Here is a 20,839-nt window from a genome sequence, read left to right as displayed (position 1 = left end):
ATTAGAACATTAAGAAATTCTAAACTCCTTTTATTGATTATTAAATTGAAGAAATCAGGTAAACTTTTAAACTTTAGTGAAATAACAGTGTTTTATACACGGATGCATTGCTTTTTCCGCTGATTGTTTTTATTTTATTATTTAAATGCCATTTGTCCCCACCTATCCTGATACACAAGTACATCATTTCTGATACCATTCTCTGCCTACGTCTCAGCTTACAAATACATCACTCAATGTGCACATGATGCTTACAGTAAGTTTTCCACTCACCTGAATTCCCTCATTCTACTTCATTCAGTGCCAAATTAGTTGATATTAGTGTGCCAGTATTATTTATTTTTTGTTGTTATAAAATGTCCAACCATTTAAGATGGCAATATTTCTGTATTCAGGTCAGAAGGTACCATATTTAAGTGTAAACTGTGTCAAAGAATTATCTTGCCCACTACATTGGTTTTGGATAAGTTCGGTGAGCTATTCAAGAAGCATTGAGAAACAAGTTACACATAGGTTAGAAAGAGGTTTACAGTCATCTGTTAATCAACTCTGAATATTTATTTTTCCATTACTGGTACATAATCAAACATTTTATTCTGTAAATACCACTATGAATCAGAATCTTCAGGTATACCAAAATGGCTTTCACCCATTCTAATGTGCCTGAAGAATTCTCAAGATCTGCTTTCAGTCTTATTTTTAACACCTCATATTTCACCATGTTTGTGAAACAAACCAACTGATTACAAAAAAACAGTATATTTTTGTAACCTTTTTACGCATCATATTTCTTTTACCTCTCTAGTTACCTTACCATGTATGGATGTTTCACCTGTACTTTCATGTATCACTACACTAATATGCAGCACATAGTCTATAGACTTATATGGTCATACACACTGTTTCAATGCTTAACTACACCTTAACAAAGCTTGAATCCAGGAAAATGTTCCTAAATGAAGTGTTAAAATGTAATTAAAATACCAGGAAAAGCCCAAAATAGTTCCAGAAAACATATTTCATTCTGTAGCAGAGTGTCCTGAACAGAGAAACTTCATGTGACTCTTCATGCTTTCCCTATGTATATGTTGTAAATAGACTGGTTTGCCATCAGATGACATTGTGCAAATTCCACATTGCTTCGGAGCAACAGTCTGACATCTTCAGGTGGTTAAACCTTGCTGGTGGCTAAGTACGACTGATGGTATGTTGACGAAGCATGTGGTGTGTCCCCACCGGCCAACGAGGCACAGTACGCTCCCAAGCACAGCCTCGGCCTAACCGTAAGCCGACCTCTAAGAAACTGCAGCAAAACCCACGGCAATTTCCTTCATGTCCGCGGTGTTTTACAAAACATTAAAGAGAAGATTGTCCACAACATTGGGCCGCGTGTCACAAATGCAAAAAAAAGGGTCATGTGTCATCCGTTTGCCAATATGACCGCATACATGATGTTCATGAACATGATGCTGATTCTGATTCTGTTGTCTGTCAATTGTACTTCTTCCCTTTCAGGGAAGTTATTCCTCACTGTCCAAATACTTGGTCGAGATGTTAGCATGCAGTTGGATACTGGTTTTGCTGCCACTACCATCAATTCTCAGACGTACCTTCAGTTGGGTTCTCCAATCCTGTCACCTGTCACTAGGCAATTACGGACTTAAAATAAACAGAAGATTTCTCTCTTGGCACAATTTGATGCTGCGGTATATTACAAATCTGTTGTTCGCACTGTTCCCATATTTGTGGTCAACCATAGTAATGCGGAGAATCTTTTTGGTTTTGATGCCTTTCGTGTTTTTGGTTCTCCATAGATGACTCTGTCAATATTGTCTCTGATGCTATTCCTTATGCTCAATTGGATTCCTTGTCGACAACATTTTTGTCCCTTTTTTCTCCTGGGTTAGGCCATGCAAACGACTTCGAAGCTCATATCACACTGAAACCCACTGCTCGGCCTAAGTTTTTTCGGGCTCAGCGCATTCCTGTGGCCCTTCGTGATCAGGTCAAACGGGAGCTGGATCGTCTCACTGCTTCAGGGGTCTTGCTTCCTGTCACTTCAAGTGAGTGGTCCTCTCCTGTCATATTCGTTGCTAAGACAAATGGTGATATTCATCTCTGTGGCGATTTCAAAGCCACTGTAAATGCTCAATGCGTTATCGACACTTACCCTACACCTTGACCTGAAGAATTGTTCACTAAACTTGCTGGAGGCCAGTATGTTTCTAAACTTGACCTGTCAGAAGCTTATCATCAACTTCCTCTCGACGCTGCTTCCCAGCAGTTTCTGGTCCTTAACATGCCTTTCGGCCTATATCAATACTAACGATTGCCATTCGGGGTTGCCAGCGCCCCTGCTCTCTTTCAGCGATTCTTGGAACAATTATTTCTCACTGTCCCTGTGTGTATAAATTACCAGGATGACATTGTTGTCACTGGCTCTACCATTGACGAACATCTTCAAAATCTCCACACACTTTTTCATGTCTTACAGACAGTTGGTCTTAAGTGTAATCTTCAGAAATCAAAATTTTTTCAAGCATCTATCACGTACTTGGGGTTTCATCGCCCTCGGGATGGTATTCGTCCGCTTCAGCAAACTGTCACTGCGATCAATGCCCTTCCTCGCCCTACATCTGTTAAGGAACTGCAGGCCTTCTTGGGGAAAATAGCATACTATCACAAGTTTTTACCATCTACTGCTTCAGTGGCTCAGCCGTTGCATCGACTGTTGCACAAAAACATGCCTTTTCACTGGTCCGCGTCATGCGATGCAGCTTTCCAGAAATTGAAGACTATGCTGTAACAGGCCCCGTGCCTGGCCACTTATCGACCTGGCCAAAATCTTGTTCTTGCCACAAATGCCTCTCAATACGGGGTCAGTGCAGTCCTTGCGCACCGTTTTTCTGACGGTTCTGAACAACCCATTGCTTATGCCTCCAAAATGCTCATGGATGCCCAACTAAAGTATTCTCAAATTGAAAAAGAAGCTTTGGCCATTATTTATGCTCTTCGTAAGTTTGGTGTGTTTCTCTATGGATCAAAATTTCATCTTGTTATGGATCACAAACCACTTGTTACCTTGTTTCATCCATCAATGTCACTTCCCAACAAGGCTGCACACCACCTCCAGCATTGGGCTCTTTACTTGTCTCGTTTATATTATGAGATTAATTTCCAGTCAACGGCTCAACATGCCAATGCTGATGCACTGTCTCACCTTCCCATGGGTGTTTCCACCTGGATGTTGCCGAGCAGCAGGTTGTGGACAGTTCCCCATCACCGGGGACTCTGTGTGAGCTCCGATTTCCTTTATTTTATTATGCTGATTGTTCCTCCCTATGTAGGTTGGCATCAGAAAAAAAAATTTTATTCAGAGGAGAAAGTTGGTGATTGAAATTTTGTGAGAAGATCCCTCCTCAATGAGAAATGCCTTTGTCTTAATGATGTCCAATCCAAATCTTGTATTCTTGTATCATGTCCGTGCCACTCTCTCCCCTATTTCTTGATAGTACAAAATGTGATGCTCTTCTTTGAAATTTCTCAATGTACTCCATTAATCCTATATGGTAAGGATACCACACCATGCAGCAGTGCTCCAAAAGAGAATGGACAAGCGTACTATATCTGTTGCAGCTTCTAAGTATTCTAAAATCACAATCTTTGGTTTGCCTTTTCCACAACATTTTCTATGCATTCTTTCCAATTTAAGTTGTCCTTAATTGTAATTCCTAGGTATTTAGTTGAATTTATGACATTTAGATTTGATTGATTTATAAGGTAACTGAAGTTTAACAGATTTCTTTTAACACTCATGTAGATGACATCACACTTTTAATTATTTAGGGACAATTCCCAATTGTTGCACCATACAGACATCTTTTCTAAATCATTTTGCAATTTGTTTTGATCTTTTGATGACTTTAATTATTTCTAGCAATGAATGAAAAGTTTTGAGAGTAACAAATGTTCACATGGCTTATACACTTTTGAAAATTTGAGCAGTGATTAGGACTGCGTCTTTCTCATGCAACAGCAAGAAAGGCAAGTGAACTATAAATTTTACGTGATCTACAATAGTTTATTTTATGATTTCCTTAATTCCATCATAGTAAAGAAAGCTCTAATTTTTTCTAAATGTCTTGAGTGAGTGCTATAAGATTAGGGCAATTTTTCTGATAATAAGTGTCACTATCCAGTCTAAAGAAATGTGTTTGAAAGGGACTTTGAAATGAAATCTACTACCACCACCACACTACCATGACCACTACCACCACAATCAATCCACCAAAAAGGGCTGCTAAAAGACTAAATGCAAATTGAACATAAATTAATACTAAAACAGTTGTTTTTAAGCATCCGAATTTCTAAATTTAAAACATAAAACAATTTTGAAAGTGTACATACCTGCTGAACAACTTGTTGAATTGACTATGAGTGGCATGTTAGTAGCAGGTCTATTGGTCCTGCACAAGAAATGCAGGGAACAGGAAGACCTCAAGATTCTATACCCGTCCCCTTTAGCAATACATTCAAGATACTGTTTCCCACTGAAACTGAAACTGTGCCAGTGCAATGCACTTCATGTGTTGAGAAGCATGGTGTGTCTTGTATTGGGGGATACAAGAACAGAAGGGTAAGAATCAGTTAAGCACTAGCAGTTTTAACATAGATCAAATAATGGCACCCATAAGAAGAATTGCGACAAGAGATAAAAAGATCACCTTCTATATTTAGTTGTGCACATGGGTCCTCATTAAACATGTTGAAGATGGTGTGCTGATGGCCACTGAGGGAACAGCATTGGAACTTGCTACATACTGTGACACACATAGCAGCAGATGATGCTTGGCATCTGGGCTCTGAGATCGTACTTTTATCATTCCAGTGACTGACAGGGGAGGTTGGGCAGATTATCCTCACTCTTAGAATTTCAGTGAAGCTCATAACCTCTAGCATTGACCCCAGAACTGATCATGGAATCTGGTTCTGTGTCAGGGAATGCTTAAACCAAATATTTTGAAGGTCTTGTGACTTTCCGGACTTGTACAACTGATAGCCATCTACCTGACTGTAATTTTGGTGCCTATGAGAGATTTTTAGATGATATGATTCTCCATTCATTCCAAATAGTAACAGATTTAGGATATCCACAGAAATGCACTGACAGAAGTGACTATTAAAATCTTAGTGACCACCTGCCAAAGCTGGGATTAGAGTGTCTTGTGTTAGGAAGAGAGAAAGATCTGCTTAACTTAGAGAACAGACTGTTGTCAAGATTTGAAACTCCATTAGGGGTAGCACCAGTTTTGTAAAGTCCTCCAGTCTGTCATTTAAAAAAACAGTATTTATGAGGGTCATCCACAAAGTAAGTTCCGTTTCTATCTCTATCCGCAGCAGTGCTACGATCAAGCTCTGAGCATGTGTGGTAGTTACTCTGACTCAAGGAGAAGATATATACACTATTTCCAGATCACTGCTGCCAACATGTGCTTTGTAGTGCTTCTTTATAATGTCAACAGTAATTGAAAATGCCGCTGTGCGTGAAATCAGATCTGTGATTCGTTTTCTAAATGCAAAGAAAGTTAATCCAAAGGAAATTCATTGTCAAATCTGTGAGGTTTATGGAAAAAATGCTACGAGTGATTCAATGGTTAGAAGATGGGTCAGACTGTTCAATGAAGGATGTGATCAAGGGCATGATGAAGAATGAAGTGGACGCTGGGCTGATGTCACTGATGAACTAATTCACACAATCATCCTCTGTACAGCATCGACCTCATTCCTAGTGACTTTCATTTCTTCTTACACCTAAAATCTGTCCTTGGTGGTTAACACTTCAACAATGATGGCAAGCTGAAAGAACATGTTACCACATGGTTGAATACACAGATGGCAACCTTCTATGAAGAAGGCATACAAAAACTTGTGCCATGCTTTGACAAGTGCCTACAAAATTTTGGAAGCTATGTAGAAAAATATTTTTCCTGTATCTGTACATGTTTGTTTTATATAACCAAACAGAACTTACTTTGTGAACATATCTCATATATACTGTGCTAGAAAAGTAAAACATGCAAAGAATAAGTTAAAAAATTATTAAACAAGAAAGAAACAAAAATAGTAACCCTATTGAAACTGAGCATCCAGAAAATAATGTTGGCAGAAATTATGACACTTTCACATCATTGGCAACAAATTCAATGATACTTCATCCTAGTGGCAGCAAACACTGCACCCAGTATTAAACAACCAAATACAGACGCATTAGATTTACTTCATTAGACACTGCATATATCAACAACAGACTTAATTTTCAGAAATGTAACTTTTGAGCAGCTAAAAAGTAATAATTCTGCTGACTATAATTGCATTTCTTACTGAATACTAAAAGCATTTGCTGACTTGATAGGATCAAATTAAATTTATCGTTGTAAGCAATCAGTGACTCAGGACATATTTCCTGACAGATGTAAAACTGCAGTACCGGTAGTAGCACCCATCTACAAAACTGGAGCTAAGAAAGCATGATAACACTAAGTATAGACTCCTTTCAGTCTTTTCAAAAGTTCCTGAGAAAGTGACCTATGATCGAATACTGCCTCATAGTTGGGCTTTCATAAAGGATTCTCCAAATAGAAAACAATACAAAACCGTACAAATGAAGTGCTAACAGAACTAACCCCCCCCCCCCTCCCCCCCCCACGAACCATGGACCTTGCCATTGGTGGGGGGGCTTGCATGCCTCAGCGATACAGATAGCCGTACCGTAGGTACAACCACAACGGAGGGGTACCTGTTGAGAGGCCAGACAAACATGTGGTTCCTGAAGAGGGGCAGCAGCCTTTTCAGTAATTGCAAGGACAACAGTCTGGATGATTGACTGATCTGGCCTTGTAACAATAACCATAACGGTCTTGCTGTGCTGGTACTGCGAACGGCTGAAAGCAAGGGGAAAATACGGCCGTAATTTTCCCCAAGGGCATGCAGCTTTACTGTATGATTAAATTATGATGGAGTCCTCTTGGGTAAAATATTCCGGAGGTAAAATAGTCCCCCATTCGGATCTCCGGGCGGGGACTACTCAAGAGGATGTCGTTATCAGGAGAAAGAAAACTGGCGTTCTACGGATCGGAGTGTGGAATGTCAGATCCCTTAATCGGACAGGTAGCTTAGAAAATTTAAAAAGGGAAATGGATAGGTTGAAGTTAGATATAGTGGTAATTAGTGAAGTTCGGTGGCAGGAGGAACAAGACTTCTTGTCAGGTGACTACAGGGTTATAAACACAAAATCAAATAGGGGTAATGCAGGAGTAGGTTTAATAATGAATAGGAAAATAGGAATGCGGGTAAGCTACTACAAACAGCATAGTGAACGCATTATTGTGGCCAAGATAGATACGAAGCCCACACCTACTACAGTAGTACAAGTTTAAATGCCAACTAGCTCTGCAGATGACGAAGAAATTGAAGAACTGTATGATGAAATAAAAGAAATTAATCAGATAGTGAAGGGAGACGAAAATTTAATAGTCATGGGTGACTGGAATTCGAGTGTAGGAAAAGGGAGAGAAGGAAACGTAAGTAGGTGAATATGGATTGGGCCTAAGAAATGAAAGAGGAAGCCGCCTGGTAGAATTTTGCACAGAGCACAACTTAATGGCAGCTAACACTTGGTTCAAGAATCATAAAAGAAGGTTGTATACATGGAAGAAGCCTGGAGATACTGACAGGTTTCAGATATATTATATAATGGTAAGACTGAGATTTAGGAACCAGGTTTTAAATTGTAAGATATTTCCAGGGGCAGATGTGTACTCTGACCACAATCTATTGGTTATGAACTGTAGATTAAAACTGAAGAAACTGCAAAAAGGTGGAAATTTAAGGAGATGGGACCTGGATAAACCGACTAAACCAGAGGTTGTACAGAGTTTCAGGGAGAGCATAAGGGAACAATTGACAGGAATGGGGGAAAGAAATACAGTAGAAGAAGAATGGGTAGCTTTGAGGGATGAAGTAGTGGAGGCAGCAGAGGAACAAGCAGGTAAAAAGATGAGGGCTAGTAGAAATTCTTGGGTAACAGAAGAAATATTGAATTTAATTGATGAAAGGAGAAAATATAAAAATGCAGTAAATGAAGCAGGCAAAAAGGAATACAAAAGTCTCAAAAATGAGATCGACAGGAAATGCAAAATGGCTAAGCAGAGATGGCTAGAGGAGAAATGTAAGGATGTAGAGGCTTATCTCACTAGGGGTAAGATAGATACTGCCTACAGGAAAATTAAAGAGATCTTTGGAGAAAAGAGTACCACTTGTATGAACATCAAGGGCTCAGATGGAAACCCAGTTCTAAGCAAAGAAGGGAAAGCAGAAAGGTGGAAGGAGTATATAGAGGGTCTATACAAGGGCGATGTACTTGAGGACCATATTATGGAAATGGAAGAGGATGTAGATGAAGATGGAATGGGAGATACGATACTGCGTGAAGAATTTGACAGAGCACTGAAAGACCTGAGTCGAAACAAGGCCCCCAGAGTAGACAACATTCCATTGGAACTACTGACGGCCTTGGGAGAGCCAGTGCTGACAAAACTCTACCATCTGGTGAGCAAGATCTATGAAACAGGCAAAATACCCTCAGACTTCAAGAAGAATATAATAATTCCAATCCCAAAGAAAGCAGGTGTTGACAGATGTGAAAATTACCGAACCATCAGTTTAATAAGCCACAGCTGCAAAATAATAACATGAATTCTTTACAGACGAATGGAAAAACTAGTAGAATCCGACCTCGGGGAAGATCAGTTTGGATTCCGTAGAAATGTTGGAACACGTGAGGCAATACTGACCCTACGACTTATCTTAGAAGCTAGATTAAGGAAGGGCAAACCTACGTTTCTAGCATTTGTAGATTTAGAGAAAGCTTTTGACAATGTTGACTGGAATACTCTCTTTCAAATTCTGAAGGTAGCAGGGGTAAAATACAAGGAGCGAAAGGCTATTTACAATTTGTACAGAAACCAGATGGCAGTCATAAGAGTAGAGGGACATGAAAGGGAAGCAGTGGTGGGGAAGGGAGTGAGACAGGGCTATAGTCTATCCCCAATGTTATTCAATCTGTATATTGAGCAAGCAGTGAAGGAAACAAAAGAAAAATTCGGAGTAGGTATTAAAATCCATGGAGAAGAAATAAAAACTTTGAGGTTCGCCGATGACATCCTAATTCTGTCAGAGACAGCAAAGGACTTGGAAGAGCAGTTGAATGGAATGGACAGTGTCTTGAAAGGAGGATATATGATGAACATCAACAAAAGCAAAACGAGGATAATGGAATGTAGTCGAATTAAGTCGGGTGATGCTGAGGGGATTAGATTAGGAAATGAGACACTTAAAGTAGTTAAGGAGTTTTGCTATTTGGGGAGCAAAATAACTGATGGCGGTCAAAGTAGAGAGGATATAAAATGTAGACTGGCAATGGCAAGGAAAACATTTCTGAATAAGAGAAATTTGTTAACATCGATTATTGATTTAAGTGTCAGGAAGACATTTCTGAAAGTATTTGTATGGAATGTAGTCATGTATGGAAGTGAAACCTGGACAATAAATAGTTTGGACAAGAAGAGAATGGAATCTTTCGAAATGTGGTGCTACAGAAGAATGCTGAAGATTAGATGGGTAGATCACATAACTAATGAGGAAGTATTGAATTGGATTGGGTAGAAGAGAAGTTTGTGGCACAATTTGACCAGAAGAAGGGATCTGTTGGTAGGACATGTTCTGAGGCATCAAGGGATCACCAATTTAGTATTGGAGGGCAGTGTGGAGGGTAAAAATCGTAGAGGGAGACCAAGAGATGAATACACTAAGCAGATTCAGAAGGATGTAGGTTGCAGTAAGTACTGTGAGATGAAGAAGCTTGCACAGGATAGAGTAGCATGGAGAGCTGCATCAAACCAGTCTCTGCACTGGAGACAGCAGCAACAACAACAACAACAACAACAACAGAACTAAACAAGGAAATAAGGAAAATTACCTTCTTCGTATATTCTGTAACCTTACCAAAGTCTTTGATTATACAGATCACAAAATTCTAACTGACAGACTAAAGTATTATGGCATGAACAGTAGCCCTCTTGCAAGATGGTCTCATTAACAGACTTTGTAACAGGTATGAAACTAAACTCAGCATGGGGAAACATAACATGTTGAGTGCTACAAGAATCAGAACTAAGCCCATTCTTGTTTCTAACCCACACACATGATCCTCCAGTGATTTTAAAGGAAAGTTCAAAAACTGTAATATTTGGTACTGACAGAAGCATACTAATTGAGGGTCCAAGTTCAACTGTAGAAGGTAATAGCTGAACTCTTTTACAATTGGATCACAGCTAATGGTCATACTCTAACAAAGACTCATATTGTGCAATTTCAAACCAGCCATAAAGACCTGTTAACATGATAGTGAGACATTGTCATATACTGAAAGTCATTGGGGGTACAGTTGGATAACAAGTTAAAATAGAGTTGGAAGATAGATAAATTAACCAAGAAGCTTAACTCAGAGTGTTATGCCCTTTGAGGCATTTCTCATTGTGTACCAATGTTATCAAGCAAATATCAAGCTGCTAATAGCAGATAAACTTCAGATGTATAGTATAACTGGGGTGACAGTAGCTTTTCTCAAAGTAGCAGCTTTCTTTCCAATTTACATGAAAGCGTAAGTGTGAACAGGATTAAGCAGTAGGCCTGCAGTGACAGTTTATTGTTAATATGGTACCATATACTGTTCAAGTTTGTGACTCATTTTACATCTCTGTAGGTTCTCCTCCTTGATGGGGTCTACAGAACATGATGACTAAATGAATGAATGATTGATTAAATATTGTGCATATTACCAAGATTTTAGTGGTGTATGGTTGAGCATGCAATGAATAAGATGGTAGCTAATTTCTCTCAAATAATACAAAGGCACTGTGAACTTTTAAATCTGCACTTGATAAATATACTACAGTCAACATAATCTTGTGCCCCCATGCCCTAAGACATTAAGAAGAGGTTTGAAAAATGCAGGACACTGATGTACAATCTTATTATAAGGACCTGTATGGCATCAGTTCTCTTCCCTCTGCTGAACGAACACTGATGACAAATGTTTCTTTCATTGTCGGGGGGCAGATGGGGGCTAACACTACTCTGTTACTGTCCATTAAATGGCCTAGAGGTAGGAATAGACGTGTAGTGTTTGGAACATTGTGTTTTTGTCATCCTGCATCGTTTTTACAGGGATTCAGAATACTGAAATTCAAGATGTAAGTAGGACATGCAGCAATGCTTGCTGGAATTTGTAATTAATGTTGTGGCACTCAACTTAACTTGGTAAAAATAATAAAATTACCTAAAATAAACAATAAAACAGAAATGTAGTTTGAAGAATGTTTTTATTACAAACATGAAATTATTATGATTTTTAAAGTAAACTACTTATCAGTGTTAGACGTATTCATTACTACAAGACTAGGTCTCAGTATGATTGTCATATTTACAGAATTCATCTTAAACTTAGTAGCAAAGAATCTGCAACTGGCAGTTTCCAGATAACAATTAAGAAGTGAGTTGATGCAGGTTGCTATTATAGAGTACAGGAATGCTGAGAAGCATGAAAATAAGTTAATATGACCTTTAAGAAATAGAGCAGCATGCTAAAACTCACCTCTATTTCTTTAGATTTTGGAAATAAATCCCCATTATCTTTGTCGTCTCATTTTCATTTCATGTGTGTAAGTGAAGCTGAATGATGTTAATCCTTGTACTGTAGTAGTGTTCTTATTCATTATATGTGCCACAGAAACAAGAACAAGAATAATAGCACTCCGTTTTCAGGCGACAAATGGCCCATCGGGACCATCTGACTGCCGTGTCATCCTCAGGTGAGGATGCGGATAGTACGGGCATGTGGTCCGCACACCGATCTCCCAGCCATTATGATGGTTTTCTTTGACCGGAGCCGCTACTATTCAGTTGAGTAGCTCCTCAATTGGGATCATGAGGCTGAGTGCACCTGAAAAATGGCAACAGTGCATGGCGGCCCGGATGGTCACCCATCCAAGTGCTGGCCATGCCCGATAGCACTTAACTGCAGTGATCTGACGGGAACCAGTGTATCCACTGTAGCAAGGCCGTTGCCATAACAATAATAGACTCATTCCAAAAAAGACTTTTTTTTCCTGTGGGAAATTATTCACAAAGTGAGACTCCTATATAGCTTACAAGGGAAAAGTTTAACCAATTTCACTGGTTGAACTAATGAAACCTGGAGATAAATATGATAATGGAAAGTACACAGTGGAACATAAATGTTGCAGGGAAGCTCTTACAGAATATCAATACTTTTGGATTAAAGAAGACCACTCACCGAAGAGCACAAGCATACACATTTTGTGGCATTGTCATGGCTGACTTCATATGCCAGGCAGTTATAATTAAAGTGCAGCTAGTCACAGAGGTCCAGTGTGGGCTATAAGTATTGTAGAGTAGAAAAATGTGGTAGATAGTCTAATGTGTTCATGTGAAACCGATTTACACTGGGAAGAAATTAGTTCTACCTTTGGACACCAGGTGCAAATCTGGCACTGTGAATACAAGAAAGACATATATAACTGTTTTTTATGTAATGGATTAGCAAAGGGGCATGAGCAGAAAAAGTCAAACAAGTGAGAAAGACATAATTTTGAATTCATTATTAACCTCCACTTGCACAGTTTGTTCAATATGAGCACTGGAAATGTCAAGGAGATGCTTCATCTGTAAAACAATGTGAAGAACAGTCACTCACAGCAGTTCTGGTGGAATTTGAGCAACATGATCCTCTAAACTTGAATTCAGATCAGGTAGGGGCAGAATACATTTGTGGTAAAATCACTCTTTTTAGATATCCCAAGAGCCAAAAGTCACACAAATTCAGATCAGGTGATCTTACACAATTGCATCTGGAAAACCTATGGAGATAACACATTCCTTGTAGTTTGTATTTAGCAGGCCTTTCACTCTTGTGAATCAACATAAGTGCATACCACGGTGAGTGCAGTGGATCTTCATGCACAACATATGGTTAACAGCATCCAAAATTCGGCATTTCGGTGTACTTACTGCACCCTGTAGTGTAAAAAGTGCCTTGTCACTCCATTGAATATTGCCCTGTGACATGTCATCAATTTCAGTCCACACCAGAAACTAGAAAGCAAATTCAGAATGTTGCTGTGGATCACAAGGTTTCAGTTGCTGCACCCTGTGGTTCTTGTATGGGCACTAGTGTAAAATAAACTGCAAAACTTTCCATAACGCTGACCATGGGATGGACAGTTCTCATGGCAGTGCGTAAGTACTAGCACTACCCGGGACATGTGCTGCTTGGTTAGTTATGGCAACAGCAACCTTGTCAATAGCTTTCACCCTGTGCACCTTGCTGCACCCTGTGGTTCTTGTATGGGCACTAGTGTAAAATAAACTGCAAAACTTTCCATAACGCTGACCATGGGATGGACAGTTCTCATGGCAGTGCATAAGTACTAGCACTACCCGGGACATGTGCTGCTTGGTTAGTTATGGCAACAGCAACCTTGTCAATAGCTTTCACCGGGATAGAATGTCTTCTTTTTTCCTCTACCATGTGTCACAAAAGATCATCCGTATTTTTGAATTTCATTATCATCTTCTTTAAACCATTTAAAGATATTGAGCCTCTCCTCAGACCTTTCAGTCAACAATACTCTCTCAATGCAGCACTAATTGCTGCCGTTCACAAAAAATAGTTTCACTAACAGCACACGGTCTCTCTTCTCGATAGCTGCACTGATCACTCATGTTATGGCTTGTCAAATGACAATGTGGATGCCATGCTGTCATACAAACAGTGTACAGTGCTAGACTTACACATAGTGACCAAAACTGGAACTAATTTTTTCCCAGCATAAATCAGTTCATTAGCATATCTACCAAGTTTCACTGCCAAACAACAACTATGGTCCACAATGGACATTTGTGAGTACCTTCACTTTAATTATAACCACCTGGTACATGGTGTCCCAGGAAGAATGGTAATCATACAGGAATGCTCATTTGAACCAGTAAACTTATGTAGATATATGACCTATTCCAAATGGTTTCCAAGATAAAACACATTTAATGTAAATTTGTTTTTGGGCTAGTGGTGCTCACAAATGTGTCTTATTGCACAGCCTCTTTGATGTTTTATACTAGCCTAACATACCTTATTGCTTTTAACCTCTTTGCTCATGATGTCTTGATGTCTTTGTGCCATTAAAACAGTCTGCTGAATGCATAGTTGTTCATGATGTGTTTCAAGTGAAGCAATGAGAGGAACTGAGAGTGTGTCAAGGAGAAGCATTGATTAACTGTGTTTGTACACATGCTGGCAAAATGTCACACACGGATACTGATGAAGAATATGAATGTAAGTTGTATGTTTATGGCTTCTGTGATGTTAGTGCTCCTGCTGCTGATGAACAGTATCATCGATGCTTTCTGACATGTCAAATTGCTGATCGTAGAATGTTTACCAGTTTTCAGCACATTGGATGAAACAGGTATTCTTCCCAATTTCCACTTTTCTTCTGAACATGTAGTTCAAAAACCTGTGCAGGAACGGCAGCACATTGTTCAAATGGTGAAGTGTAGTCCTACCAGTAAGCAGCAACTTTCTGCATGTATCAATGTCACATGAACACATGTATGGCAAACATTACATATGAAAAACGTACACCCATTTCACATACACTGTGTCTGTGACCTTCACATTAGTGGCGATGCCACACAACTTCAGATTTATCACTGGTTAAATGAAAATTGTCACTTTCTTCCATCAATACTGTTCAATGATAAAGCCATATTTACATGGAATGGAACCTTTGGTTGTAGGAAAATCCAAACAATGTTTGGTGTGGCATGACTGATAACATATCAATAGGTCCAGTCATTTTAGAAGAGCAAATGACAGTGCAGAATTACTTGCATTTTTTGGAAAATTTATTTGATGAACACCTTGAGGTTGTTCCTTTTGCCACATGGATTGCGATGTACTTCCAGCCTGACAGAGCCCCCACAAATTTTACCAGCTAAGTGAGGGAACATCTCAACCACACTTACCCTAATTGCTGGATTGGTTGTGGTAGTACAGTTAATTGGACACCAAGATCACTATACCTTACACCATTAGACTTTTATTTGTGGGGCTGGATGAAGTTTAAAGTGTACAAATGAAATTCAAATAAGCAGGATGAACTGCTTGGTCACATTGTAGATGCTGCTGCCTTTATTAGGGATAGTACAGACACACTCAGGCAATCAAAACAATGCATTCTCTCAAGAGCGCACAAATACATTGAAACTATGGTGAATTCAAACATTTATTATGAACCATAGAAAAACTGTAATGTGAACGTATGATGATGCTTGGGGGTGAATGTGTTAAAACCCATACCTTTCAGTAGATATTTTGTTGTAATGTTTAACAATTGCGACACTTGTTAAACCTGGTAGTGTATTGGATAATACAAATAATAAATGACAATGCTCATTAAATGTGTTCTGCCTCAGAAACCATTCAATATAGGGCCTATGCCCATATGAATTTTTTTTACTTCAAATGATGATTCCTGTCATATCCCTGAATATGGACCATTCTTCCTGGGACACCCGGTAGCATTTATGTATATAGCTCTGAAGAAAGATTCATCTGAAAGCTAGCAAAGTTCTCAGTCTTGTTCATGTGCCCGTCAACAATTCTGTACCACCACTATTCAGTGAGTTGTCACCTTCACTCCTTAAACAATTTAAGGCTGAAGACAGAAATAGTTTTATTTAAGCAAGTATGTCTGCTCAGGACAGCCTCTCAGTGTAAACCAAAGTTCTTGGTTTTCCACACAGGAAAGTAATTGAAAGATCACACCCTTTGGGCAAACTCAGCCAGTTGAAAGCTCAATACATCTATAAAAGTTCAACCTGCCTCATTGTACATTAATTTCCATAAAATGTTTCTCATTAAAAGCCAGTCTCAATTTGATAACATCAATAGACTTTGTCAATGTAATACTGTATTTAGTGGAAAAATAAACATGCTACCCAAGACTTAGTCTTATATTACACAGAAACAGGAAAATTATGTAGCAGTAAATAGTTGGTTGCATTCACAACTGATTAAATATAATGAAAGAAATACACAGCTGCATTATGTTCACTATTTAGGAATAATGAGTGAATGGTAGGGTTTACGAATAAAGTGCAGAGGAGAAAAATACTACATAAACAAAGAAATTTTTTTGGTATTGTTGAAGCCATTCTCACTGTTGCTTGCAGCCAAATGTTCAGTAATAATTAAATTGGGTTATGACAAAAATGATTTTATTGTGTCAGTTGAAGATTACATAAATCAAACCTTGAATTTTCTGCAAGCCAATGTACTTAGAACAATTCAACAGATACAAGTAGCAACAGTCACTATAAATAAAATTGAAAAACGCATTAAATCTTTGAAAAGTAAAAATTCTATTGGAGTTCACAGCACAACTAGTAAATTTTTTATGTTTTGGCAACTATGTAAGTAGAATCGCTGGACAAATTTTCAATGCACCATTTAAGAAGGCAAACTCGGCCATGTGGCTTAAATATTAGTTTCAAAACCACTGTACTAATAAGAGATAAGGCAAATACTTCTAACTATCAACCAGTGTCACTACGGATCAGCTTTTCCAAGGTTTTAGAAAAAGTAATGCAAGCTACAATTGCAAGTACCCTAGTGAGCATAGTACCATCAGCAAGTCAGTTTGGATTTCAGAAGGGGCTATCAACAGAAGATAGAATATTTCCATTTGCTGCCAACGCTTTGGAGTCTAACAACAAATAAATGATGATTTTTGGAATATTTTGTGATCTATCAAAAGCATCTGACTGTATCGGTCACTAAATACTTTTACACAAAACCACATATCTGGGTAAAAGTGCAAGGAAGTGGCTTGATTCACACCTCCCTAACAGAAAACAAGAAGTTATACTGGGCAGTCAAGTAGGTATCACAATATTATCAGAATGGGATAACAACACATGTGGAGTGTCTCAGGGCTCAATTCTGGGTCCCCTACTTTTTATTATTTTTATTAATGATCTACCTCTTTCACATACAATTGTAAATACATCATTTTTACTGATACTACTTACTGATGAGCAACTAGACAAACTTTATGTGTCAGCCAATAAGGATTTTAGGGATATTGTGAACTGGTTTAACACAAATGGTCTTTTTGTTAATTACACTAAAACAAACTATATTCAAATGTCTAAAGATGAGGAAATAGGAGAAAAACTAGGTGACCAGCAGATGGCTAGTATGGATGCTTCAAAATAATGGGGCTTACATACTAATAGCAAACTAAATGGATCAAACCACATTCTGGATCTGTTCAAAAGACTGAGTTCAGTGACTTATGCTTTACACCTTGATTGCTCTTATAGAAATGTTGGAACCATTAAGTCAACTTCATGAAACTCTGAAATCCAGTACATGATACATATTCTCTCTTATGTGTTTCAAAAGGGAAAAAATGCTCTTTTTTAAACCTAATAGTGTGTATCATCGTCATGATACTAGAAGAATAGACCAATATGCAAACCTGAGCATGGTACAGAAGAGATGCACTTCTGGTGGCTGTAAGATTTTTACTGCCATCCCTTCTCAAATATTGTGTTTAGTTGATGATAAGCTCTTGTTCAAAAAAGCCTATGGCATTTCCTATTGTAGTGGGTTGTTTCATATAACTGAAGACTTTCTGAGCCACAGTGTATAGTGGCCATGTATCTGTAAGTCTCAGATACATTCCCAGATCCTTGTATGTGTTTCTGCCTATTTATTATTGGAAACATACTTATTTTTTCCTAATACATTAATTTTATGTAATATTTATTTATATGTAAAATATAATTTTCTGGAATAGATCCTAAGTTGTAGATATTCTAATATGAAATTGATTAGTGTTATTTACATAATACCATAGACTGTAACCACACCAGACGTGTAAAACTGACCTGTTCCATATCAAATATTCACAACATGGATCAGCAGAACACAAAATAAATAAAGAATAATAACTTCAATGAAAATAAATGAGATGATACAGGCATTAGAAACATAAAAGAAAGAAAAAGTAATTACTGTAATGTTAGAATTTTTGAAAAAACAGAAAACCATCCAACAATATGGGAAAATTCTAAGGATGCAAGGACCTCAAAAACAGACAAGGTAAGTTACAGTTTAATGTCTTATCAACATCAAGTTCATTTGGAATGTACACTAGTTCAGTTGGATGAAGGTAGAAATCATTAAAAAAAAAGACAGGGAAAAGAAATGATGATGGCCAGAGAAGAATTTGAAGTACAGACTTCCATAATGGAAGTGCGGTAGGCCTACCTTGACTGGTGTCTTGTATATTATGAAAATAACTGGTGTCAAAAAGCAAGATAAGAATACAATTTTTCTTATGTGTGGCTGTTCCAATCTTTTCTTTACACACGTGTTACATACTTAGCATGGTTTATAATATTAAAGCATTAAAATGGAAGAACTGGTCTCCTAAAGCATATTTTTAAAAATTGAAACTAATTTATGATCATATGTTCAGAATTTTTGGTCCTAGAGAGCAAGTATTCACACAGGGTGATACTTTTCTTTTGTCTTGATTCCATCATCAAGGAAAATAAAAATCAACATGGTTGGATCAGAATCTGAATCAATTTCCTTCTGCTTACAAGTGAAGCATTGAAGCATTTTATTGCTACATTCTCCTTTTTAACAATCAGTAAAATAAATCTCTTAGCGACAAAAATGTATTAAGTTAAATTAATTAACTTACCACTACAGTCAATCAGCATAACTTTTAACCAATCAATGTATCTTGGAAGTACTTACTATTTCTGTTTCAAATGGCTGGTGTTCCACCTGCTGGCATTATTCTGTTGTAAAAGTAAGTTTTGTTGTTTCTGTTACTTCTAGAAGAAATCAATGCCAGTAAGTGGAACACCAGCCATCTGAAAGGAAAATAGTTGGCAGTACAAAGATAGTCTGCCTCGTAAAAAGTTACCCTGACGGGCTGTACCTGTACTGTAAGCATTTCATAAATTAAACTGGTATCTGTTGTAAAGTAATATTATGGAATGTGTCAAAGATAAGGTGTCAATTAAAAAAAAAAATACACTCAGCAGCATACTTCTCATCCAGAGAAATAAGTATTCCCTATGTGTGTGTTTATTGTGCTGTCTATGAAGTCAAATACCATATTAGTACGTTAAAACAATAACAGGTATATCATGGATGACAAAAGAAGCATTACCAGTAAAATGTTATCTACCTACTGTTTGGTAAACTTAAGTCTGAGGAAACTGATTTTTCTGTAAAGATATTTTGAATCTGTGGTCTAAAAGTGTTTCTTTAATTACATTAATGGGAAATGATAGTACTGGGTGTCATATAAGTTAATCTGATACAGTTTCTTTCGGTACATGTGATAACATTTTAAACATGAGTACCGTTTTGTGTCACTGTGTGAAGGAAGTTATTTTGCATCGTCATATTTAGAGGACCATTATACGTTACTAAAGTTATTTTAGTTAGTTATTACTTAGTTACTAAAGTTCTTTATTTATTTATTTTGGAGTTCCATGGATCCTTGACGATAGCACATCGCCAGGATGTAGGACAGAACGTGTCATACTAGTCACGAGATTGTTTCCATAATTACATCTACACTCTCAATAAAGTGCACGTCTTTACTAGGTAATAAATATTACGGACGAGATTGTGAAACGCTATAAAACGTATGTCTTTACTAATAAGTATTACAGATGAGAGTATGTAGACTATACAAGTGGTTTTTTTTGGCTGATTGCTAACATAACAGTACAAAAAAACACAGTACGGTATATGTATCCGTTACAAACATCTGCTTAACCAAGTCTCCATCAAACGTTCGTGTGTTAGCAGCCGTACGGTATAAGATTGATATCTCTTACGTGCTATAACGTTTCAATATGAAAGAGAAATAAATGCAAGCAGAAATGAAAATTAAGCTCAACAGTCAGACTTTTCGTAAAGAAACTGTCGTCTAGCTACAACAGATAGTAACATGCTAGGGTGAATGACACTGCAGGCTGAGGTACACACCTTGCTCATCACCGTGTTCGATGTTTTAAACAGCTCTTCCACTTCACCCCAACAGCCACAGTGTCAATGCAAGACGGCGAACACGACCGATTATCGAGTTGCGTGTTCATGAACAAGCCAGGTGGGTCAACTGTAACATTTACAGGTAGGCCACCGCATATTGATCGTTCTCAGGGCTGGTCAATATTCTGCTTTAGAATTCTGCCTCCACCCACCTGTCCGGCAAACTTCTGTTATACAACATTCTATGTGGAGAGCGTCCTGCTTCCGTGTGAGCGAGCAAACCGAGCTAAACATGAACCCTTTCACCAATGGTTGATATTGGCCTAACGGCCATCACCACTACTATTGTTACTACTAAGACGATGACGGCGACTACCGCTGCTACTACTAACAATGATAACAATAATAATAATAATAATAATAATACTCACTTTCACTTACAGATGAAATGGTATGTTGGGCGTTTGAACGTTGTTACTCGCGAGAACAAGTTACCCCAGCGATCCGTCTTGTTCCCTAATATTTTGATGACATCGTCATACTATGTGTCTCGGCTTTCAAGTACTCGCGGTACTGGAACTGAGGTATAACTAAGAGCTGTTAAGCGAT

General features: G+C 38.1%; 1 protein-coding gene across 2 annotated transcripts in view; it reads right to left on the bottom strand.

Moving 5' to 3' along the window:
• The window catches only part of LOC126298558 (fas apoptotic inhibitory molecule 1), a 60,929-nt gene extending 40,429 nt beyond the window's left edge, over positions 1 to 20,500 (bottom strand). Inside the window, exons 1-2 of one of the 2 annotated variants that reach the window (XM_049989917.1) lie at positions 20,443 to 20,500; positions 20,228 to 20,357 (exon numbers count right to left, since the gene is read on the bottom strand). In XM_049989917.1, coding sequence (XP_049845874.1) covers positions 20,228 to 20,236 — 9 coding nt within the window. In that variant the 5' untranslated portion in view covers positions 20,237 to 20,357; positions 20,443 to 20,500. Of the gene's footprint in view, positions 1 to 20,227 lie in introns of both variants that reach the window. The other variant, XM_049989916.1, reaches the window with a different exon arrangement.
• Positions 20,501 to 20,839: the final 339 nt, after the last annotated feature.

This window comes from Schistocerca gregaria, chromosome X (assembly GCF_023897955.1).
Source record: "Schistocerca gregaria isolate iqSchGreg1 chromosome X, iqSchGreg1.2, whole genome shotgun sequence".
Taxonomy (NCBI): domain Eukaryota; kingdom Metazoa; phylum Arthropoda; class Insecta; order Orthoptera; family Acrididae; genus Schistocerca; species Schistocerca gregaria.
The sequence above is the reverse complement of the archived record's forward strand: the minus strand, read 5'-3'. Positions and strand labels throughout refer to the sequence as shown.